Source organism: Elaeis guineensis, chromosome 14 (genome assembly GCF_000442705.2).
Source record: "Elaeis guineensis isolate ETL-2024a chromosome 14, EG11, whole genome shotgun sequence".
In the NCBI taxonomy this organism is placed as follows: Eukaryota; Viridiplantae; Streptophyta; class Magnoliopsida; order Arecales; family Arecaceae; genus Elaeis; species Elaeis guineensis.
In genome coordinates this window covers 44,395,401-44,420,545 of record NC_026006.2, presented here as the reverse complement: position 1 = coordinate 44,420,545, position 25,145 = coordinate 44,395,401, and the positions used below count along the sequence as shown (strand labels likewise).

At 50.7% G+C, this 25,145-nt stretch overlaps 1 protein-coding gene across 1 annotated transcript in view; it reads left to right on the top strand.

Moving 5' to 3' along the window:
* Nucleotides 1-632: 632 nt before the first annotated feature.
* The window catches only part of LOC105057886 (cysteine proteinase inhibitor 12), a 69,835-nt gene continuing 45,322 nt past the window's right edge, over nt 633-25,145 (top strand). The window contains exons 1-2 of the mRNA XM_019854807.3: nt 633-815; nt 1,072-1,279. Of these exons, the coding sequence (XP_019710366.2) occupies nt 714-815; nt 1,072-1,279 (310 nt within the window). The 5' untranslated portion in view covers nt 633-713. The remainder of the gene's footprint in view (nt 816-1,071; nt 1,280-25,145) is intronic.

The window sequence follows — 25,145 nt, the reverse complement described above, 5'->3', positions numbered from 1 at the left end:
ATCTCACCGATGGGGACCCGAAACTCTCCAACGCAATCCATCTATCTGAAGAAATTATTGGTTAGAACGATTCTAATATGTGTATGTTGCACTATCTAATAACAAATCAGTATACTATCCAAAAAAAATTATTTTTTTCTACTCAATATAGTAAAAATTATCAGTTGGATAATTATAGTTAATAATAAATTTTTTTATTTAAAGTTTTTTATCAAAATTAAATAATAATATATTTTTTTTCAATAATCGATAATATGTTGATTTGTTATTGATACACACGATAGAATTGTTTTTGGCCAATAATTTCTCATCCACCCAATAAATACCTGCGATTCACGAGAAATTATTGCCTGGACCACGTCCAGCCAAATCCCACGGTGGATAGCACGCCGCATTAACCCTTGTATTCATGAATTACCGATTGCACGTTATCCGCACTGCACGTGCTCCGAGATTTATGCTGGTCTATTTGAGCGTCGTCAACTGTTCGAACTCTTCCACGTGTCAGACACGTGGCCAAACGGGCCATCTCCATCCGCCGGAAGCGGTGACGGTAGAGGCTGGAGATCTCCAGGACAGAACTAGAAAAGGTGGAAGACGGAGAGGAGAGAGATGAAAACTTTTGAAACGAACTCCCGATTCTTTTCTGCCCCCCTCCCCATCCTGTGTATCTCTTCATCGCTCTCCTCGGAGAAGACGAGGGTTCGATAGCGATGGCCACCCTCGGACGCGCAAGTGAATCGCAGAGCAACGAGAACAATATGGATATCGAAGAGCTTGGTCGCTTCGCCGTCCGAGAACACAACAAGAAGGAGGTTTTGATCCGTTTCTTCCTCCTTGTGTTCTTCTTTTCTTAAATCCGTTTTACATTGTGCATTTTTCCCCATTCTTGAAGCTTTTTATCGACTGCTTTTGCACTTTTTCTCAGTTTTTATTTTTATTTTTTTGTTCCTTCTAATTTTAATTTTTTTTCGTGCACTTTCGCTTTTTGAAGAACTTGTACCATTTTGTTCGTTTGGTCGCTGGATCTGTTGGGGATTTGATCTTCTAATTGAAGTTAATACAATGCAGAATGCGCTTCTCGAGTTTGGTCGTGTGGTGAAGGCGAAAGAGCAGGTGGTTGCAGGCACCCTGCATCATTTGACTCTGGAGGTGATGGAAGCAGGGAAAAAGAAGATATGCGAGGCGAAGGTGTGGGTCAAGCCATGGCTCAACTTCAAGGAGCTGCAGGAGTTCAAGCATGCCGGCGATTCCCCCGCCGACCTTGGTGTGGAGCAAGGTAACGCTGAATTGAGAAAAATCCATATTGATTTAGTAGGCACGGATGCACAGATTTTATGTTGAGGATTCAGGGACATCGAAATGTTGATCTTTTTGATCCTATCACTGTGATATGTAATGATGATGAGGCTTTTGTGTGTTTTAGTACATCTTCGTTATTGTTGAATATTGTTGAATGCTCTGATTGCTTAGTGACCAAAATAGTGATGGAGATAAGAAAATAATATTGTTATGAAACATGGTTTCTTTTATTACACATGTCTGAATATCATGAGTATATATCTGTATGTATGCGTATGTATAATCATGTTGTCTATATGGATTGTTTGCAGTTTGATTTTGTGTTATCATGAAAATCTTAGTTTTACCTTAGCACATTTCTAATGGTTTTAGGTATTGTTGATGCAGAATTTTGTTAAGCACCGGAGTTATTGGAGTTGATAGAGCGTCAGACCGTCGGAGACGAGACCTGCAAGAAAAGTCTCTATCGGAGATGGCTCCAGCGGAGACCTCCGACGCTCAAGTTAATTTGCTGCTCAATAAAAAGAGGAGCGTGAGAGATAGAGTCATAGCATACCTGAGGGGTCCCTCTTTTTCTACTTCTTATAGGTGGAGACCAGAGTTTGTTAGGTTTAGGCACGTGGGCCTGTAAGCTGTTAGGGTAGGCAGTCTATTCACTATTCGGATTGTTAGTTGTGGGAAAGCACAGGATTGTCACATATTTTTGTCTCCTATGAAATGCTTTTGAGAATCAAACTTGGCAATGCCACCTCATAGCGGGTGGGGAGGCCAATCTATTGATGGCATGGGCTATTAGTTTTACTCATGATTATTCTCATTTATTGATGGAAGGATGTGACGGAGCCATAAAGAGGCTTCTGGAGGGCCAATGACCAGAGTTGAGAGTGGAAGCCGATGCCAGAGTCGAAGGCCGAGGTGGGGTCGGATGCATGCGGAGAGCGTCGGATGCACAGGCGCATATTCCCTTCTCTTCCTCTCCCACCATCTTTTCTCTTTCTGTCCATTCCTTTTCTTTTTTGACTTATTTTGATGCTGATTAGAGGATGGGATGGAAAAATTAAGAGAGGGGGTAATTAAAGCCTCTGTCATGTCCGAAGGATCCAAGGCAATTCTCAGAACATGTGTATGAGGGAAGTGTGGTTCAAAAGTCTTATGAGTCATTCATCTTTGGTCAGTATAAAAATATTCTCAACATTAGTCCTCCTACTCTCAAGTCCAAGTCATTACTGAATCGAACGAAGAAAATACCACAGATTTGTCAAAGATGTGTCAAGACCATTCTTTGCTAAAGATGGAGTCTGCTCGGCAAAATGTGAGGAGCTATTTGCACGGTGGGGTTGGCCTTTGGACCATCATGGACCTATACATGAAAAATGAAAGCATTCGCTTTAGCCTTTGAGGGTCTCGGTTTTGCTTGCTAAAAAGTGAGAGGCTTTGGGCCTTCACCAACGCTGCTTGCTGAAGAGCGAGGGACCTTTGAATCTTAATCAGTGGTCCATGATTTTGATTTTTTTTTGCTCGACTTTGTTTTTGCTCTTTGCTTGGATCTAACTTTAGTGTCATGTTTCTGTTCGAATCTGATTTTAGTGTCATGTGATCCTACAAGAAGAAAAAAAAGAAATAATGGATGGTAGTTCGAGAGCTTTTTATCATGAAGTTTTGTTTGAAGATCCGTAAGTTTCGTCTGACACTTTGTCATCCAACTTGTATGATCAGACTTTTTTTTTTCTTTTATCTTATCACATCATTCGTAAAATACAGTCAGGTACTGTTGTTGTCATGGTTCAAAAATTTGAATGATTCAGATAGTTGATTTATGTCTTTATTTTCGCATACATAAAATATTGTTCATTCTGATTCATAGTCATCTTCAAAATTTTAGTAAATTTTTAAATTTTGTTGGATCGATTTAAAATCTCACGATTTTATCCGTTTCACGTTGAGAGACTTCAATCTATATAATTTTTTTTTTTTTTTTTTTTTTTTGACTCGCGATGGACGTGGAACTAGAGAAGTTTTTTCTACGTCACAACAGATATCAATAAAAGAAACGGGAATGTATGTACGAGGGGCAGCGTGGCATCTCGTCCAGCTTGGGACTTGGTCCGAAGCTGGGGCTTGACACACGGGTCGGAGCCTTGGCCGCTCGTCCCAAGGTGAGGGCTCGGGCACTTTCTTTTCTTTTATTCTCTTTTTTTTTTAATCTTTTTTTAGCTGGAGGCCGAGGCCTCGTCCGGCGTCGGGTGCTGAGAGGGGATTTTCTTGAGGGCGCGGGTGAGAACGCTCTCTACCGAGGCGATGGTGGAGTCGGCGGTGCCACCGGAGGCGTTGGAGATGGCCTGTCGGAAAAGGCCGGCGGCGTCGTCGATGAGGGCGATGGCTAGGTGGAGAGGAGTGATCTGGGCGTGGCCATTGTTGATGGCTAGCTCATGGGCGGTGACAATGGCCTCGTTGGCCTTGTGGGTGAACTTATCCGGATTCATGGCTTCGGCATACGTACCCCAGACTGAAAGAATAAAAAAACTAGAAGGATAGTTTTCTTTATTCTGGGAGCGATAAAGGATAGAGGTAGCAATATTGTTGTTCTTCCGCGGCCGCGGGCCTCGACACCGGCAAGGCTCGCGTCAGGCGCATGGGGGAGGCCGTGCCCTCCTTCGGCGGCAGGTCTCAGCGCCGGCTGGGTGCGCGTCAGGCGCGGATGGGAGTACACGCAGGTGGCTTCGCAGGGAATGCCGACGAGAGCTTGGCCGGAAGGGAGACGCGGAGAGGAGCTTGGTCGGAGATGAGGCGCGGAGAAGGCCGACGAGAGCTCGGCCTGAAGGGAGATAGGACGACGAAAGCTCGGCGGAGGAGGGCTTGGCTTTGCCGATCCGTCCTCGGTGTGGGCAGGGGATGCTGGTGGTCACCGGCCCTGCGGAACCCGGTGCCGGAGTCGCCCGTGGGGGGCGTGGAGCAGCCGAAGCTAGTCCCGGCACCGGCGAAGGCGCGCAGGCGTGCGGTGAGGAATTAGGGGTCGCTCGGGCCGACGGTCCTGGCACCGGTGAAGACATGCGCGCGCACAGGGAATCGACCGGAAACTGGAGGCCGCCGGTGCTCTTTTTCCCGATCCTCTCTCCCTCGGAAATCAGGGCCGCCGAGGATCACCCCGGATGCTCCGATTCCATCTACCTCGACGTCGGCGTCATCTACAAGCGCTTCGATCTTCTCCCTCTTCGAGACCCCTCCTGATTGCATTCCTTTGTCCTCCTCTTCCTCAGCCAAAGCCCGCCTTTTCTCCCCCTCCATGCAATAATTTCTTGTCAAACATGGTCATGTTAGGAAAAAGGTGGCCCAAAGAGGGCCTAATTGATCTGACATCGCAATGAGATCGTAGAGGGCCATGTTTTTGTTTGTTGGATTTCTGGGAAGTAGTTACATACGAGGGTGGCCTTGGTTCCGCGGTCTGTTCGCTGTTTGGGGCTTTCGATGGCACAGTTTTAGATCCCCTTTAAGGCCTTTTTCGACGTTGCGTGTCCCGTCTTTGACATCCTAGAGCTATGATCTGCTAGGTGTCTTGAGGCAGCGGCGCTTGAGGATGCGGTCTGTGGGATGTCCGTGGCACATATCACACCAAGGGACTTCTTGTTTCGATTCTGGTCACACACTGTGAAGGGGATCGGGCGGTTGGTGCGAAATATCACCCCTGGTCACACACTGTGAGGGGGATCGAGCGGTTGGTGCGAAATATCACCCCGAGGACAAGGATGATGGGCCGAGGGACTTCTCCTGAACGGTAGCCTGAGGGTCGTCGAGCTTCTGTTCGGTCGCGGCCGGATAAGATTCAGAGACGGCAGCAGCAGTCACATGAGGGAGGTCGTAGATGGCGGTGCACTTTATGTGCGGGATAGAAGGAATCACCTTCCTTTGCATAAATCCATCGTTGGATCACCCACCGCACCAATCACCGAGGAAGGTGCTGCGGTAGCCAATCTTCTTGTCGTTGATCTTGACTCTCGGTGGGAAGGGTGTTGGGGTCGTGAACCAGAAACTCGAGCTTCTCGTCTCGCTGGGGATGGAGGTCCCAGGGATTGCCCTCGGTCCGCTGTCGCTGCCCGTCGAAATCCACGATCACGAACACGCTTGCCGTCCTTGCCCGTCCTTGGGTAATGTTGCGGCCAATCGCCTCGTCGTCCGATCGCCGGGGAGCGTGCACCTGCAAAAAGAAGTCCGCACTGACCGGAGGCGGCTCCGGCGGGGACCCTCCGACGGTCAAGTCAGAGAGGTGACTGGGCAACAGTGAAATGCAGACAGAGAGCTCTGAGAAGGAGAGAGGGAGAGGGGAGAGAGGAGCGAGCCTGCGTATGTGGGAGAGACGGACGGATCGACCCCTTGCACTGTTGCCTTCCCCGGTATATATAGTGGAGCACGGCATGGCGCCATCATTAATGGCGCGGACAAGTGAGGAACTGTCAACTCACTGTGGACTGTCAGAGCCGCCGTAAAAACGTCATGTCGCCGTGTGGCCGTCCAATCACCAGGGTTGACCCGGCTCTCGGCGGGACCATGTCCCTAGGTAACTGCGCCGCATGTCCGTGTCAGAGCTGACAACGTCTGGCGGCTGTACGGCGGTTGGAGGAGTCGACCGACCCTAGGTCGGTGGCCAGCTGAGTGGTGTCGGGCCCCTCCATTGGTCGGCGAGCATCATGTTGCGAGAGTCGGCCATCAGACTTCCTGGCCGGAGTCGGCCAGTCGGTCGGTCGGAGTCGGCCAGTCGGGGTCGGCCAGTCGGTCGGTCGGCCGTCGGGGTCGGCCAGTCGGTCGGTCGGCCGTCGGAGTCGGCCAGTCGGGGTCGGCCATCAGACTTCCTGGCCGGAGTCGGCCAGTCGGTCGGTCGGAGTCGGCCAGTCGGTCGGTCGGCCAGTCAGGGTCGGCCGTCGGAGTCGGCCGTCGGGGTCGGCCAGTCGGTCGGTCGGCCAGTCAGGGTCGGCCGTCGGGGTCGGCCAGTCGGCCAGTCGGGGTCGGCCATCGGGGTCGGCCAGTCAGGGTCGGCCGTCGGGGTCGGCCAGTCGGGGTCGGCCATCGGGGTCGGCCAGTCGGCCAGTCGGCCGTCGGGGTCGGCCAGTCGGCCAGTCGGCCGTCGGGGTCGGCCAGTCGGGGTCGGCCATCAGACTTCCTGGCCGGAGTCGGCCAGTCGGTCGGTCGGAGTCATCCGTCGGGGTCGGCCAGTCGGTCGGTCGGCCAGTCAGGGTCGGCCGTCGGGGTCGGCCAGTCGTCCGTCGGGGTCGTCCGTCGGGGTCGGCCAGTCGGCCAGTCGGGGTCGGCCAGTCGGTCGGTCGGCCGTCGGAGTCGTCCGGTCGGGGTCGGCCCCTTTGACCGTAAGTCGGTCGGTGGGTATTCCCCAACAGTTGCCCCCCTCCACTCCTGAGCCCGATGTCGTGTTGGCTCGCGTGAACACGTGGGCGACGGCTTCGGACGAAAGGAGTGGTGTTCCATCTTTTCCTGCCCCGACTCTGGCGATCATATCAACGAACGATCCAATATCGATCGTCCCGACTGTAGGTCGAGCATGCACGTCGGGTCGGAGGTCGGCCAACCTCCGAACGTTGCTCGTCGACACGATCATTCTGCAGAATCTGATAGTCGAGTAGCATCCGACGTATTCGGATAGGATAGCGATGGCAAGTCGAATATCCATTGTCCAGCCCTTGGTCGGACGTATGCGTCGGGATGTATGATAAACGGTGGCAAGCCGAATATCCTTCGATCGGTCGTGACCAGATCGGTATGTCGCGAATGCGACTGCGGTCATCTTGGCGTTTTGCCCTTCTTAGTCGAAGCTAAGTCGGCAAGTTAGCCAGCCGCATTAGTCGAAGCCCTTTGCCTTCAGAGGCCGAGGCCGTCGATTTCGGCGATCGATGATCCAGCCGTTGATTCGGCGATCGACGATCGGCCATGTTGGTCGAAGCCTTTTGCCTTCAGAGGCGAGGCCGTCGGTTCGGCGATCGATGATCCAGCCGTTGATTCGGCGATCGACGATCGGCCGTTGATTCGGCGATCGACGATCGGCCGTATTGGTCGGAGCCTTTTGCCTTCAGAGGCCGAGGCCGTCGTAGATTCTCCGCTCCTTCGATCTCTATCAGGATCTGCGCACGAGGAGTGGGGAGAGGGGCGTAGGAGTCATACCTGTGATGCGTCGGTCTCGAACTCCATCGTCAGGGTGACTTTTGGATTCGTCGGGGTGGCGAGACCCGACTATCGGTCGGGAGCCTGCTTGGTTCGGCGGGTTCCCGACCTTTCCTCCATTTCTCCTTCGGGCCGCTGGGTTCGGCCAAGCGTCGGTCGGACGCTCCTTCGTCCGCGCGCATATACTTGTATGCGCGCTCCAGTAGCTCGGCATACGTTCGGGGGAGGGTCTTGTCCAGAGAATAAGTGAATCGGGACGCCCTCAGGCCCCGCTTCATGGCTGAAACAGCCATGTCTTCGTTGAGGTCCCGGACCTCGAGCATGGCCGCGTTGAATCGCGCCACGAAGTGTCAGAGCGTCTCGTTTTCTTCCTGCTTGAGGGAGAAAAGGCCGTCCGACGCTCGCGGTGGCTTTCGGCTAGTACTGAAATGGGCCACGAACGAGTGCTCGAGCTGTCCGAAGGAGTGGATACTTCCCGATCGGAGGCCGGAGTACCAGGCCCTGGCAGCCTTGCGGAGTGTGGCGGGGAAGCCGATGCAAAAAAGAGCGTCGGTTGCCCCATGGATCGTCATGAGAGCTTTGTAGCTTTCCAGATGGTCGATTGGGTCGGTGGAGCCGTCGTAAGACTCCACGTGCGGCATCTTGAACCGACTGGGGATCGGTTCGTCGAGGATGAGTCGGGAGAGAGGTTGGGCGGTCTGGAAGTCGACGTCGTTTGAAGACTTCTGACCGTCCATCTGCAACTGAGCGAGTCGGCGGTCGATTTCCTCGAACCGACGCTCGTAGTCGTCCGCTCGTCGATGCTGGGAGACCCCAGGAGTGGAGTCTCCGGAAGATTCTGAGAGAGAGGCCGACGGCGTGCGCGGCCGTTTCTCCTTCCTTGCCCGTTCCAACGGGGAAGGGGAGGGCCGCTGGGACCGTCGGTCGTCGCGCCATGGTCGTCCCTCCTCTTCTCCGTGGGAGCGCTTTTGGGGGCGCTCGCATGGAGGCGACAGGGATCGGCGCGGTCGTCGGCGGCTGCTCCTGGAAGGCATAGGTCGGGCCGCCGGTTGCTGCTGGAGGCTTTTGACTGCGTCGGTCAGTACGGTCATCTGCCGTACGATGGCCGCAATCTGCGCCTCCGTGGTCACCGCGGGGCGCGGAGAGCTAGGCTCCGCCGCCGGTGGGGGCGGGGAGGCATCTTCCCGGCGGGAAGAGCGCCTGGCCGAACCAGTGACTCTCGATCGTTGAGCTCTTGCCTTTGTCATGCTGTCCCCCCTACCTGGCGCGCCAATCTGTTGCGGCCAATCGCCTCGTCGTCCGATCGCCGGGGAGCGTGCACCTGCAAAAGGAAGTCCGCACTGACCGGAGGCGGCTCCGGCGGGGACCCTCCGACGGTCAAGTCAGAGAGGTGACTGGGCAACAGTGAAATGCAGACAGAGAGCTCTGAGAAGGAGAGAGGGAGAGGGGAGAGAGGAGCGAGCCTGCGTATGTGGGAGAGACGGGCGGATCGACCCCTTGCACTGTTGCCTTCCCCGGTATATATAGTGGAGCACGGTATGGCGCCATCATTAATGGCGCGGACAAGTGAGGAACTGTCAACTCACTGTGGACTGTCAGAGCCGCCGTAAAAACGTCATGTCGCCGTGTGGCCGTCCAATCACCAGGGTTGACCCGGCTCTCGGCGGGACCATGTCCCTAGGTAACTGCGTCGCATGTCCGTGTCAGAGCTGACAACGTCTGGCGGCTGTACGGCGGTTGGAGGAGTCGACCGACCCTAGGTCGGTGGCCAGCTGAGTGGTGTCGGGCCCCTCCATTGGTCAGCGAGCATCATGTTGCGAGAGTCGGCCATCAGACTTCCTGGCTGGAGTCGGCCAGTCGGTCGGTCGGAGTCGGCCAGTCGGGGTCGGCCAGTCGGTCGGTCGGCCGTTGGGGTCGGCCAGTCGGTCGGTCGGCCATCGGAGTCGGCCAGTCGGGGTCGGCCATCAGACTTCCTGGCCGGAGTCGGCCAGTCGGTCGGTCGGAGTCGGCCAGTCGGTCGGTCGGCCAGTCAGGGTCGGCCGTCGGAGTCGGCCGTCGGGGTCGGCCAGTCGGTCGGTCGGCCAGTCAGGGTCGGCCGTCGGGGTCGGCCAGTCGGGGTCGGCCATCGGGGTCGGCCAGTCGGTCGGTCGGCCAGTCAGGGTCGGCCGTCGGGGTCGGCCAGTCGGCCAGTCGGCCAGTCGGCCATCGGGGTCGGCCAGTCGGGGTCGGCCATCAGACTTCCTGGCCGGAGTCGGCCAGTCGGTCGGTCGGAGTCGTCCGTCGGGGTCGGCCAGTCGGTCGGTCGGCCAGTCAGGGTCGGCTGTCGGGGTCGGCCAGTCGTCCGTCGGGGTCGTCCGTCGGGGTCGGCCAGTCGGGGTCGGCCAGTCGGTCGGTCGGCCGTCGGAGTCGTCCGGTCGGGGTCGGCCCCTTCGACCGTAAGTCGGTCGGTGGGTATTCCCCAACAGTACAGTTGCCCCCCTCCACTCCTGAGCCCGATGTCGTGTTGGCTCGCGTGAACACGTGGGCGACGGCTTCGGACGAAAGGAGTGGTGTTCCATCTTTTCCTGCCCCGACTCTGGCGATCATATCAACGAACGATCCAATATCGATCGTCCCGACTGTAGGTCGAGCATGCACGTCGGGTCGGAGGTCGGCCAACCTCCGAACGTTGCTCGTCGACACGATCATTCTGCAGAATCTGATAGTCGAGTAGCATCCGACGTATTCGGATAGGATAGCGATGGCAAGTCGAATATCCATTGTCCAGCCCTTGGTCGGACGTATGCATCGGGATGTATGATAAACGGTGGCAAGCCGAATATCCTTCGATCGGTCGTGACCAGATCGGTATGTCGCGAATGCGACTGCGGTCATCTTGGCGTTTTGCCCTTCTTAGTCGAAGCTAAGTCGGCAAGTTAGCCAGCCGCATTAGTCGAAGCCCTTTGCCTTCAGAGGCCGAGGCCGTCGATTTCGACGATCGATGATCCAGCCGTTGATTCGGCGATCGACGATCGGCCATGTTGGTCGAAGCCTTTTGCCTTCAGAGGCAAGGCCGTCGGTTCGGCGATCGATGATCCAGCCGTTGATTCGGCGATCGACGATCGGCCGTTGATTCGGCGATCGACGATCGGCCGTGTTGGTCGGAGCCTTTTGCCTTCAGAGGCCGAGGCCGTCGTAGATTCTCCGCTCCTTCGATCTCTATCAGGATCTGCGCACGAGGAGTGGGGAGAGGGGCGTAGGAGTCATACCTGTGATGCGTCGGTCTCGAACTCCATCGTCAGGGTGACTTTTGGATTCGTCGGGGTGGCGAGACCCGACTATCGGTCGGGAGCCTGCTTGGTTCGGCGGGTTCCCGACCTTTCCTCCATTTCTCCTTCGGGCCGCTGGGTTCGGCCAAGCGTCGGTCGGACGCTCCTTCGTCCGCGCGCATATACTTGTATGCGCGCTCCAGTAGCTCGGCATACGTTCGGGGGAGGGTCTTGTCCAGAGAATAAGTGAATCGGGACGCCCTCAGGCCCCGCTTCATGGCTGAAACAGCCATGTCTTCGTTGAGGTCCCGGACCTCGAGCATGGCCGCGTTGAATCGCGCCACGAAGTGTCAGAGCGTCTCGTTTTCTCCCTGCTTGAGGGAGAAAAGGCCGTCCGATGCTCGCGGCGGCTTTCGGCTAGTACTGAAATGGGCCACGAACGAGTGCTCGAGCTGTCCGAAGGAGTGGATACTTCCCGATCGGAGGCCGGAGTACCAGGCCCTGGCAGCCTTGCGGAGTGTGGCGGGGAAGCCGATGCAAAAAAGAGCGTCGGTTGCCCCATGGATCGTCATGAGAGCTTTGTAGCTTTCCAGATGGTCGATTGGGTCGGTGGAGCCGTCGTAAGACTCCACGTGCGGCATCTTGAACCGACTGGGGATCGGTTCGTCGAGGATGAGTCGGGAGAGAGGTTGGGCGGTCTGGAAGTCGACGTCGTTTGAAGACTTCTGACCGTCCATCTGCAACTGAGCGAGTCGGCGGTCGATTTCCTCGAACCGGCGCTCGTAGTCGTCCGCTCGTCGATGCTGGGAGACCCCAGGAGTGGAGTCTCCGGAAGATTCTGAGAGAGAGGCCGACGGCGTGCGCGGCCGTTTCTCCTTCCTTGCCCGTTCCAACGGGGAAGGGGAGGGCCGCTGGGACCGTCGGTCGTCGCGCCATGGTCGTCCCTCCTCTTCTCCGTGGGAGCGCTTTTGGGGGCGCTCGCATGGAGGCGACAGGGATCGGCGCGGTCGTCGGCGGCTGCTCCTGGAAGGCATAGGTCGGGCCGCCGGTTGCTGCTGGAGGCTTTTGACTGCGTCGGTCAGTACGGTCATCTGCCGTACGATGGCCGCAATCTGCGCCTCTGTGGTCACCGCGGGGTGCGGAGAGCTAGGCTCCGCGGCCGGTGGGGCGGGGAGGCATCTTCCCGGCGGGGAGGCATCTTCCCGGCGCCTGGCCGAACCAGTGACTCTCGATCGTTGAGCTCTTGTCTTTGTCATGCTGTCCCCCCTTCCCGGCGCGCCAATCTGTTGCGGCCAATCGCCTCGTCGTCCGATCGCCGGGGAGCGTGCACCTGCAAAAGGAAGTTCGCACTGACCGGAGGCGGCTCCGGCGGGGACCCTCCGACGGTCAAGTCAGAGAGGTGACTGGGCAACAGTGAAATGCAGACAGAGAGCTCTGAGAAGGAGAGAGGGAGAGGGGAGAGAGGAGCGAGCCTGCGTATGTGGGAGAGACGGGCGGATCGACCCCTTGCACTGTTGCCTTCCCCGGTATATATAGTGGAGCACGGTATGGCGCCATCATTAATGGCGCGGACAAGTGAGGAACTGTCAACTCACTGTGGACTGTCAGAGCCGCCGTAAAAACGTCATGTCGCCGTGTGGCCGTCCAATCACCAGGGTTGACCCGGCTCTCGGCGGGACCATATCCCTAGGTAACTGCGCCGCATGTCCGTGTCAGAGCTGACAACGTCTGGCGGCTGTACGGCGGTTGGAGGAGTCGACCGACCCTAGATCGGTGGCCAGCTGAGTGGTGTCGGGCCCCTCCATTGGTCGGTGAGCATCATGTTGCGAGAGTCGGCCATCAGACTTCCTGGCCGGAGTCGGCCAGTCGGTCGGTCGGAGTCGGCCAGTCGGGGTCGGCCAGTCAGTCGGTCGGCCGTCGGGGTCGGCCAGTCGGTCGGTCGGCCGTCGGAGTCGGCCAGTCGGGGTCGGCCATCAGACTTCCTGGCCGGAGTCGGCCAGTCGGTCGGTCGGAGTCGGCCAGTCGGTCGGTCGGCCAATCAGGGTCGGCCGTCGGAGTCGGCCGTCGGGGTCGGCCAGTCGGTCGGTCGGCCAGTCAGGGTCGGCCGTCGGGGTCGGCCAGTCGGGGTCGGCCATCGGGGTCGGCCAGTCGGTCGGTCGGCCAGTCAGGGTCGGCCGTTGGGGTCGGCCAGTCGGCCAGTCAGGGTCGGCCATCGGGGTCGGCCAGTCGGCCAGTCGGCCGTCGGGGTCGGCCAGTCGGGGTCGGCCATCAGACTTCCTGGCCGGAGTCGGCCAGTCGGTCGGTCGGAGTCGTCCGTCGGGGTCGGCCAGTCGGTCGGTCGGCCAGTCAGGGTCGGCCGTCGGGGTCGGCCAGTCGTCCGTCGGGGTCGTCCGTCGGGGTCGGCCAGTCGGCCAGTCGGGGTCGGCCAGTCGGTCGGTCGGCCGTCGGAGTCGTCCGATCGGGGTCGGCCCCTTCGACCGTAAGTCGATCGGTGGGTATTCCCCAACAGGTAATATTGATGCATGCGCCAGGTCCCAAGTTCTTTTTCCCTTCTTTTTGTGTCGCTTGTGGGGTGATGGGATGTGACGTAGAGATTATTAAATGCACCTGACTCAGGTGATCTGGGCAAATTCCGCATTGCATGGCGGATAGCATGGCCAGATAAAGAAAAATATGAGTAGCCGCGTGGCGTCTTATCCACCATGAAATTTTGACTCAGTTCGAGCATGAAGCTCAATACACGGACTAGAGCTCTGTCCGTTTGTCCCGAACGTGGGCGCGAAAAGTGAGGCCGCTTGCGGGTGATCTCAGTATCGCCGAGAGACAACTGCTCAGACGGTCTCGGTGTTCAAGAACCCATGAGATTTGATTCTGATTTCAGCTTCGATCTTAATTTTAATTTTATTTTTTATTTCAGCTCCGACTTTAACATTAATTTTGCTTTAAAATTTTATTCAATCAGAGTTCGTTAATTTTTAAAATCGATTAGAAGCTCTTTCGAGAGACCGATCAAAAATTATTTCACGTTAAAATCGGACAGAGACCGTTTCACGCTAAAGTTGATCGAAGGCCAAACTGATCAAAAGACTATTCGCGTAATATCTATCAAAGATTAGGTCAATCAAAGATCATTCGTGTAATATCGGTCCAAGACTACGTCGATTAAAGGTCGTTCGTGTAACACAGGCAAAGACTCTCTACATTGGGCCGATCAAGGATTGGACTGATCAAAGATCGTTGATTTAAAATTGATCAAAAATTTTTTTTATATTGAACTGATCAAAGATCAGACTGATCAAAAGCCATTGATTTAAAGCTGATTGAATGCTCCCTCTACATTAGACTGATCAAAGATCGGACTGATCAAAGACCATTGATTTAAAGTCGATCGAAGGCTCCTTCTACGTTAGATCGATCAAAGGTTGGATCAATCAAAAATCATTGATTTAAAACCGATCAAAAGCTCCTACATTGGATCGATCAAAGGTCAGATCGATCAAAGACTGTTGAGTTAAAGCCGATCAAAGGCTCCTTCTACATTGGATCAATCAAAGATTGAGCCGATCAAAGATCGTTAGTTTAAAGCCGATCAAAGGCTCCCTCTACATTAGGCTGATCAAAGGTCGGATCGATCAAAGATTGTTGATCAAAGGATCATTCTATGTTGGGCCAACCAAAGATCGTTGATTTAAAGTCGATCAAAAGCTCCTTCTACATTGGACCGATCAAAGATCGGATCCATAAAAATCGTTGATTTAAAATCGATCAAAGGCTCCTTCTACATTGATCCGATCAAAGATCGGATCGATTAAAGGTCGTTGATTTAAAGTCGATCAAAGGCTCTTACATTGGACTGATCAAAGGTCATTCCTCACTGGGGTGCTTGGGCCAACAAGACCTTCCTCATTTGGGCTGTTGGAAGGGCCTTCCTCATTTTTCTTGTGGATCAATGAACAGACAAGACCCGTAGGCTTAAATAAAAGTTTTTTATTGAAAAATATTTTGAGAAAATATTACTGATGGTACATGCAAGGGTCTTCTTTCTTCGTGAAGACTTCTTCGGTCGGCTCTCTGGAGTCGGCCTCGTCAGGTTAGCTTCCTCAGCTGTCCCGATTTAGCTTCTCTCTACTCAGATTTAATTTTTTGCTGCATCTACTTTAGCAAAGCCCCAGAAACCATGTGGTTTGATTTATCTAATTGAATGCTTGAATTATTAGCAACAGCTATACTTCCACCATGACTTGCCAAAGCATCCATCTCATTTTTGTCTTCTTGCTCCCTTGGGCCCACCAATATAGATACTCGAAAGACATTAGGCTTCTTGCCTTCGGACCTACCAGATCATACATCGATGCTTATAGTCTTTCTCCGACCTTCCATTCTTTTGGCAACTCACTTGATTGCCTAAAAACGGACACCAATGTCTATGATAGTGTGGATAGCCTTTTCGATCATAAACTTGCTTCTTGAAAAAATATTTCTTCTTCTCTTTCTTCTTTCTTTTTTTTTCAGCACCACCATCCACCGATACCAACTATTGCTGTCAATCCCTTCGTCGTCTGTTCGTCGGAAACGAACACCTACAAAATAAAGTCCACACTGACTGGAGTTGTCTCCGGTGGAGACCCTTCGATGTCTAAGTTAGAGGGAGAGACTGGGCAATAGTAGTATGAGAATGGAGACAGAGCTCAGCCTGTAAAAATTAGCTTACCGAAACTTATTGCCTTACCTCCTTTTTATAGAGTAGATCACGTAACTATTGGATATGGTCCTGCATTTAGCGGCGTAGAATCACAGGACGATAATTTCGTAGTGGATTATTAATCTCCATGGATTACACCGTGGTATCAGTGGAGTAACCGTCCGTGACGGTTATGATATATTTGAATGAGTCGGCCGACTGTGCGTCGGGAGTCAGTTGTCGGTTAGTAACTTTGAAATACCGACGATCGAAGTGTTTATTGTCTATAGAATCCGAACATCGGCCGCCTACCGATCTTGATTCGGTGAGGGGTGTTCGGTCGATAGGTCGAGAGTAGCGTCAGCCTATCGAGTTGGTAATCACTTTCAGGGTCGTCTTTGTTTCATGGGCCTGAGTCGGATGTCGAGCGGATTGCATCAGAGATTGGTCGGCACATGGAGGTCAGTCGATTTTATCCCAACACCAACAATGGAGCATTTTCTTGGCATCGAGACCTCTTCATCTTGCTTTGAGAGGAGATTTGTTCCATTGGATTCTAAGGACACTACTAGAACATCAGATTTTGGTGGGGAGACCAAAGACAGAGAAAGCCGAAGAAACTTGCCAAAGAGTAGAGGGATCACATGCAGTCGATGAGAGAAGGATGAGGGACTCCATGGGTAGTCTTCATTGTTGGAGTGCAAGGCAAAGAAGGCACGTCGAGAGAGGGAAGTAATCGCTTGAAAGGATGGGGGGTCCTCAGATTGAGCTCCTTGGTGCCGTCAGCAGATCCGGGGGCTCGAAGAGGTCTGCACCGACGGAGGCCCCTTCAGTTGGACTTGCTGCGAGGTCGGAGTCGGGAGGTTGGATGTGAAGTTGTCAAAGAAACATTGATGGGCTCGGAATAAAATAATACTATATTTTATGAAGGTACTCAAAGACTCAAAATGCTTATTGTTTCATTACAAAATGACCCTATGGGTATTTATAGCCATTAGGAGAACTTACTAGACATAATACATCACTAAATATGTATTTATAACACTTCTTCCCAAGTGTCACCTTCATATTCCGAGATTAACTCATAATTACTCATGCATCTTCTAGATAATGGGAGTTTCTATATGATTCTTTGGCTCCCAAGACTCTTAGACTCCCAACATTAATAATATTACATTTAAGTTTATTTACTAACACCCTCCCTTAAACTTAATTGTATTCCATCCTTCATGCCAAGTAAGTTCTTGAGCTTATGAAAAAGATTTGCTGCAAGTGGCTTGGTGAAGATATCGGCAACTTGATCATAAGTCTTTGCATAAGCTAACTCTACATTCTTCTCTTTTATATGCTCCCTTATGAAATAAAAATAGATATCGATATGCTTACTCCTTTCATGATAGACCGGATTCTTTGCTAATGTCATTGCCGACTTGCTATCCACATATATCTTAGTAGCATCACCTTGAGAGAAATAGATATCTTGTAATAATCTTTTAAGCTATATAGCATGACAAATACATGAAGATACTGCAACATATTCTGCCTCACAAGTAGAAAGAGTCACAATAGCTTGCTTCTTAGAAAGTCAAGTGAATGCCGTATCATCTATATAGAAAATAAATTCGGTTGTACTCTTTCTATCATCCGAATCTTCTCCCCAATCACTATCCGAATAACCAAAAAGCCGAAAATCATAAGGAGAATACATTAATCCATGAGATATAGTACCTCGGATATAACGAAGAATTCTTTTTGCGATCTTCCAATGTGTAGATTTTGGTTCCTCCATGAAATGACTTAATAAGCCAACTCCATATAGAATGTCCGATCTTGTGCATGTGAGATATCTTAAGCTTCCAACTAAGCTTTTATAAAGAGTAGGATCCATCACCTTACCTTCTTAAAATTTTGATAGTTTGACTCCACAATCAACATGGGTGCTTATTGGCTTGCAATTTTTCATCTTAAATCTCTTAAGAATCTCCTTTGTATATGCTTCTTGAGAAATGAAGATGCCTTCATTGTTTTGCTTGACCTCTAAGCCAAGAAAATATGACATAAGTCCCAAATTTATCATCTCAAACTCTAAGGTCATAGTTTGCTTGAATTCTTCAAACATTTGAGGGTTGCTTCCTGTAAAAATAAGATCATCCACATACAAAGAAACAAACAATATATCTTCATTCTTCTTCTTCACATATAAGACATGCTCATATCGACATTGCATAAAGTCATTAGCTTTGAAGTATGCATCAATTCTACTATTCCATGCTCTAGGTGCTTGTTTCAAGCCATAGAGCGCCTTCTTCAACTTCAAAATTTTTTCTTTATGACCCTTCTTCACATACCCTTCGGGTTGTTTCACATAAACTTCTTCTTCTAAAATTCCATTCAAGAAAGCTGATTTGACATCCATTTGAAGAATTGGCCATTTGAATTGTGCTGCAATAGAGATAAGTAATCTTACAGTTTTCATGCGAGTAACTGGGGCAAACACTTCTTCATAGTCGATACCAGCTTGTTGCTTGTAGCCTTTGGCTACCAATCTTGCTTTGTATTTCTCTATATGTCCTTGAGCATTCTTCTTCTTCTTGTAAACCCATTTAACATCTATGGATTTATGGCCTTCAAAGATAGTAGTAAGTTTTCAACTATCATTTTTCTCTATTGCTTTGATCTCCTCATCCATGGTGGCTTTCCAAATCTTATCTTGTATTGCATCTTCAAAAAAAATATTTTCATTGTTAGCTAAAAGACAAATGAGATTAAGTTCGTTTGTTACCTCATATAGCTCTTGCAAACTCCTTGTCTTTCTTTGCATTAGACTATCATCCAAAAGAGGTGATACTTTAGAATGTGAAGATGAAGGTGGTGAAGAAACTTCAAAATGCACCTTCGATTCTTTTTCTTCTTCTTCCTTCTCTTCATAAAATAGCTCTTTGTTTGATTGCCAACTCCACATGCCATCTTTATGAAACTTCACATCTCTACTAATATGAATCTTTTTAGTTTTTGGATTAAAGAGCTTATAAGCTTTAGATCGAGCATCATACCCGATAAAGATAATTTTTTTACTCTTGTCTTCAAGCTTCATTCTTCTTTGGTTTGGGGTATGAGCATAGGCGATACTCTCAAAAATCTTCAAGTGTGAAACACTAGGTTGTCTTCCACTCCATGCCTCAAGTGGAGTTGTATCCTTTATGCTCTTGGTAGGACATCGATTAAGCAAGTAGACTGTACAATTTATGGCCTCCATCCAAAATTTCTTCGGCATGACCTTCGTCTTCAGCCTACTTCGAACCATATCAAGAATAGTCCGATTCTTTCGCTTCACCACTCTATTTTGTTGGGAGAGTAGGGTGCCATTAAGAATCGTCGATTGCCATGCTCCTCACAAAAATATTCGAATTTTTTGGATGTGAATTTACCTCTATGATCGGATCGCAGGGCCTTGATGTAGTAGCCACATTCTTTTTCCACCGTAGCTTTGTACTTCTTGAATGTGGAAAATGCTTCAGACTTCTCCTTCAAAAAATACACCCAAGTTTTTTTGCTAAAATCATCAATAAAAGTTAGAAAATAACGATGCTCTCCAAAAGATGTTGGAGAGATTGGCCCACATATATCGGTGTGGATGAGTTTAAGTGGCTTCTGTGCATGATAGAAAGCTTCTTTGGAAAAATTCTTTCTTGATTGCTTACTAAGAACACACCCTTCACAAAATTATTCTGGAGAGTCAATATGTGGTAAGCCTTTCACCATCTTCTTGCTTGATAGTTGCTTAAGGCCACTAAAGTGAAGATGACCAAATCTCAAGTGCCAAAGCCATGAGCAATCTTTCACACTTGCATTCAAACATTTAGTATCAACATTGTTGGTGCAGAATTCTGCCGACGTCGGAGAAGTTGGAGTTGAGGGGATCGCGTCCGCCGTCGGGACCTGTAAGAAAAGTCTAAACCGGAGTTGGAGGTGCTTCGACAAGACCCTCCGACGCTCAAGTCAGTACTCTGTCTCAACAGAAATGGAGCACTCAAATAGAATTTTAGCAGAGTTTCGAGATAGAGTTTTTAGCTTAGGGAAGAATATATCTGGGGGTCCCCTTTTTATAGACGGAGAGCGTAACTGATTGACAGCGATGTCTGTAACCGCCAGGCAGTGGGCCGTTCGTGGCCACGTGGAGTTTGTTGCGGAGAGTAGTGGCGTCAGTGGGCTGTTTAGAGCCACGTGGAGTTTGTTATGGAAAGTGGAGTGGTGTCCGTTGTCGTGACTTGCCAGAGAGTGATGGAGCCACATGGAATCTATTACAGAGAGTGGAGTGGGATAGTGGCCATTGTCATGACTTGCCAGAGAGTTTGAGCCTGACGGCTGAAGCTCGACTAGGACGTCTGATGGAGCAAAATAGCTCTCTGTCTCTGTAATCTAAGAGAAGCTCGGATGTTTTCGAGGTTGTTGACAAGTCCACTATTGTCGGATGCCTAGAGCGCTGATGCTGCGGGCGGAAGTCATCTGCTATAGAAGCTCGGACGGGGATTTTCTGTTGGAGAAGTCCGATTTCATGTGGAATCTGGTAGAGGGTCGACCGACAGTGGAGTTCGAGTGGCGTTGTGGAGGTTCGTCCGCTGGAGGAGACTTGAGGGCACTATAGAAGGTCGAATGTTGAAGGAGTCTGGGATTCAATTCTGTTGTAGAAGTTCGGACGAAGACCAGTTGCCGTAGAAGTTCAGATGGAGACTTCTTATTGTAGAAGCTCGGATGAAGACCAATTATCGTGTAAGCTCGGATGGAGACTTCTTATTATAGAAGCTCGGATGAAGACCAATTGTTGTGGAAGCTCAGATGGAGACTTCTTATTATAGAAGTCCCGTTGCTAAAGAAGCTCGGTCCTTGACGAAGTTCGAAAGAAGTTCGGAGTAGAGATCCGGCTGGTAGAGCCCATCTGTTATAGGAGTTCGTCTGGAGTCCATCTGCTGTAGAAGTTCGGTTGGGATTCGACTTTTGTTGGAGTTTGGATGAAATTTGAAAGGCGGTCGACCGTCGTAAAAACTTGGATGGAGTCTGATTACTATAGAAGTCCTGCTATTGGAGAAGCTCGGACATCGATGAAGCTCGAAAGAAGTTCGGAGTAGAGTCGTTCATGGTCGGAAGAAGTCTAGGCTGAGATTCGGAGAATAGTCGATCACTGTAGAAAATCGACTGATAGTGAAGCTCAAAGAGTGTTTGGAGCAGTCCGATAGATGAATGGAGGAGCCCATTATTGAAGAAGTCCGGATGGTATTATGGAAGCTCAGATGGTTGGGGAAGTTCGGAAAGACGCCACATAAGATCGGAAGCCGGAAGAGCCTTGGAAGGGTTGGCCTTTTACGAACTTCGGCTGGGATTATTTTATATCCAACACCAGTCCTCCTACTTTCGAGTTCGGGTTCCGAATGAAGAAAGTACAGAAAAATTTTCACAGCCGAAGTTGCCTCTCCTGATTTTCTCACTCGATTGTTTTCAGATATTTTGGCGTTTGGCACGCTGGTGCCGGAGCCTTTTCAAATCGAGACGATCCAAAAAGATTTTTTTAGAATTTCTGTTGGAGCGTTGCTTTAGGTATGACGCAATAATGATTCTGTCAGCTGTCAGTCACTTTCAGCCATCTGCCATGGTGAGTGGGACACGTGGCGGTTGTAGATCGGCCAGAGGAGATCCGCAATCATTACTGCGTTGGACCTCGTCGCTTATTTAAACCCGCCTCCATCCTTCAGGGGTCTCACTTTGCTTGAAAGTTTCTTCGGTCCCTCCTTCTTCCTGAGAGTTTTGTTCTTCCCCAGCATCCTTCTCGACCTTAGGCATTTTTCAAGTCGTCCCCATCTCTGCATCCTTCGGACCAGCCTAGGTTAGTTCTAGAACTCTCCCCCTATATTTTTTTTTCTTGCTGTTCTTCTTCCATTTTTCTTCCTTTATATTTTGCCTGTTTGATTTTCTGCGAGCGTCTCGTTTCTTATTTTTTCCAATTTTTTTAGGATTTTTAGGATTTTCACTTGATTCAAAATATCCTCCAATACTTCCTCCTCTAACAGTTCTAGGAGTTCGTCCGTTCCAGCCCTCCAAAATCTCAGTTTTGTAGATGAACCTCATTTGGTCTTTGTACCAGACACCATCCCCAGCTCTCTGACTCCAGAGGAACTCTCACTGATTAGAATTCAGTATGGGGTTCCTCTGAAGTACGAGCTGGAGCTTCTCGAGCCGACTGGCCGGGCTAGCGCTCCTCCTCTCGGCTGCTTCTGTTTATACCAAGAAGCTTTCTGCGACGGACTTCGACTTCCGCTTTCACCTTTTGTTATTGCTCTCTTTCGCTTCTTAAATATTTCTTTAGTTTCTGTAGCACCAAACTCCTTTAGATTTCTGATAGGATTTCTTTCCCTCTGTAGTTTAATTGAAGTTTGACCAACCCTTTCTTTGTTTAAAAATTTTTATACCTTCAAACGTCATCCCTCGACAAAGGACTGGTGGTACTTCTCTCCTCAGTTCGGTAGAAAGGGGTTGCTAAAAGGTGCCCCCTCTTCTATCCACAACTGGAAGGAGGGGTACTTCTACGTCCGATGCCCGATCTTGGAGTTGGGGTTACCTCCCTGGGGCTCCCTGAGGGATTTCGTCCGTCGGGCTTCTAGTCTGGGACAGGATGACCTTGAAGCCTCCAAAAAACTCGAGGCTTCTCCAGCTTCTCTTCTCTCCAACCTCCTGAAGGAACAATTCTTGTTTAACATCGGCCTAAGCCCTCTCAACCCTGTCGGTACTGTTATATATATATATATATATATATATATATATATATATATATATATATATATATATATATATATATATATATATATATATATATTCCATTCGCTGCTTCTCCTTTCCTCTTGTTCTTTTGTTAAGCTGTGTCGATCCTCATTCACTACAGATATGGATGCCGACGCGGCTCGAATGCTAGCTCAGGGTCTCAAGACCCACAAAAGAAAAGGCGCAGCATCCTCGGGGGCGGCAAAGAGGGCAAGGGCAGAAGAGACCAGCCCGGCCGCGCCTGCCCAGGCGGCTATTGCCGTCGACGCTTCCTCCGACGCTGAGCCCGCAGTCCCTCGAGCCTCTTCAAGGAGCCCCCCGGTCGAGGTTTCCGCTTCAGAGGCCCGACCTGAGGAGGCACCAGGGGCCGAACAGAGAAGGAGAAAGAAGACATTGGCCCGCAAGAGCCGTAGCAGCAGGGCTGCCATCGAGGGGGCCGATGGCTCCGAAGAAGATCCGAGGGAGAATCCCTTCAACAATAGGGATCTAATAAAGAGATTGGTCGATGGGTGCATCCTGCCCGAGGTCATCCACAGGATCATCCACGTCGATCCTGAGCAGCGGGTCTGGGACTCTCTAGGATCTTTTCTCGACGTAGGTCAATTTACTCCTTCCTGCCTCTTTACTTTGCTTATTCCTCGACTTTTATATTGACTCCCTGGCCGCTCTTACAGATTGGACATCAGTTCATCACCAACGTCGAGGCGATGAACGATGCTAGGAAGGAGGCCGCCCAGGCGGAGGAAGGTCGTCTGGTCGAGACCGCCCGCCTCGAGGAGAAGATTGCCAAAGTTGCAAGTCTCCAAGAGGTGCTGTAGAAGGAGGGGCAGACCTTGGCAGACTTGAGGGCCACCTTGGAGGAGGAGAGAAAGAAAGCAGAGGCCGATGTCTCTGAGTTGAAGGTGCAGATTCCAACCTTGGTCATAGAGGCAATGGTCCGGGCAGTGGAGGAGTTCAAAACCTCCTCCGAGATGAGGGATCTGAAGGTCGAGTTCGGCCAGGCCGCTTTCATCAAGAGCTTCGAACTTTGCCAAGAGAAGGTGGTCGGAAAGTTTTCCGAGCTGGACCTCGACTTCCTGGATGAGGCGTCCGATGATGAAGTCGGGCCTTCTGAAGCTGCTGCCGGTCTTCCTCCAGCTGAGACTTCCTCGATTGCCGCAGCTGCCGTGGCCGACCTTCCGAGGGTGCCGAGCTCTCCCACTTCTGCCCCAGAGGTCCGAAACCTCTAATTTTGTATTCTTTTCTTCTTCTTTTTTTTTTGTTGCAACTTTTCTTCGTTCTCTTGTACTTAAGGACTATTTAATCAATGAAATCGAATTCTCCTTTACAGAGAGCTCCTTTGTCTTACTCTGCCTTCTTTTTCTTCTCTTTTATTTTCTGACACTAATTTGTGTTGTGGCTCTCTTGTCTTCCAACGACAGTGTCCTGCCGCAGCTCTTCCCCTACCACAGGAGATTTCTCTGAAGTTGATGATCCGAAATCTCAGAAGGGAAGTTTGTCACTTGACGAAGAAATCAAAGAAGCTGGATGACGAACTTCACCGGCTGAGGAAGAGCCATTCGAAAGTCACTGCGGAGGCTACTCGCTTTCGGAACCTCTACAAAAAAGATTTCATGGACTACACCCGGAGGAAGGCTGACTTCATGACGGAGCTTGAGGAACTCCGAAAATGTGCCAGCGACCGATTTTGGACTCAGGCTTCCAAGATCAGCTCCCTTGAAGTTGAGCTGACGACTGCACGGGAGAAGATCGGTTAGTTGGAAGGGAGCTCATCCTAGCTCGCAACTCAGGCCGATCACCATCGAGACTGGTCGGAGAAATTCTCTGACCTTCAGAAGCAGCTGCAGGATGTCGAGGCGAACTACAATGCCTATCGAGTTGGTTGGTGCGGACAAATAGACGACTACCGAAGGAAGCTCAAGACGGCGACCGACGATGTTGCCCGCCTTTAGAGGCAGTTTTCTGAGAGAGTCCAGGCCGTCTCTGCACTAGGCTCCAACGAGCTCCGCTCCTTGAGGGGGACCATGGAAGAACTGTCCGTAGCCCTTGGGCAGGAGAAGACCGAACTGCAGTGGCTGAAAATTTAGCTGGCCTACAAGCAGCAGGCGGTTAAGGATGTCGAGACGGAGTCTGAGGTTCTGAGGAAGAGGCTTCGAAAGTCAGAGGGCGAAAGCCGGTGGTTCCACCAGATGTACCGGGAGATGCTTTTAAGAAAGAAGGAACTGAAAGAAGAAGTCAAAAAATTAAAGCAATTACTGATAATGACCGGAACCGAGAGCTCAAAGTCGGAAGAAGCCGAGCTTCCTTAGAGCTTTTTTTATCTTTTATTCTTCCATGCATTCTTTTCTTTTCATGTCATTTTTCTTTTTTGGCCTTCGAAGGCTTTGTAATGCACACTTTACTAATGAAATGAGAAGGAATTTTCTCATTACCTTGTCTATTCTTGCTTTGAGTTGTTGTTTATCGAGCTTCTTTCATCTTTTGTCTTGTTTGATGTTGATGCTGTTTGAAGGTTTCTGGTCATCGTCGTGTTGATTTGTCCTTTTTTGTTCAAGACCGAAGGTCTTTCCGAGGCCACCCGAGTTTGACGCTTCTTCCCGGTGCTCGAGCTTGGGGGTCCGAACTTCTTGTTACCTTGAGGAAGTCGATTTTCTCCTTCAGTGTCGGGTTCTCTCTTAGAGACTGAGGGTTTTTGACAAAAGTCTCCTTCCTCGTTGAGATGAGGTTCCTTGTGTCTTTGATGTAGTTTATTTTTTTCTTATCATCGGCGTAGCTCGTCGCTTTCTCCTTTTTTCTTCTTCTTTTTTTTTTTTGTGTTCGAGTGAGGGTTTTTTCTCTGCTCTTAACGGGGTTGCAGGGGTGTAGAGGAGCTGTTGAGGAGACTTCTCCCTTCATCCGTTCTTGACCGATCAGATCTTCGTTTGTGTCAGAATGAGGTTCTC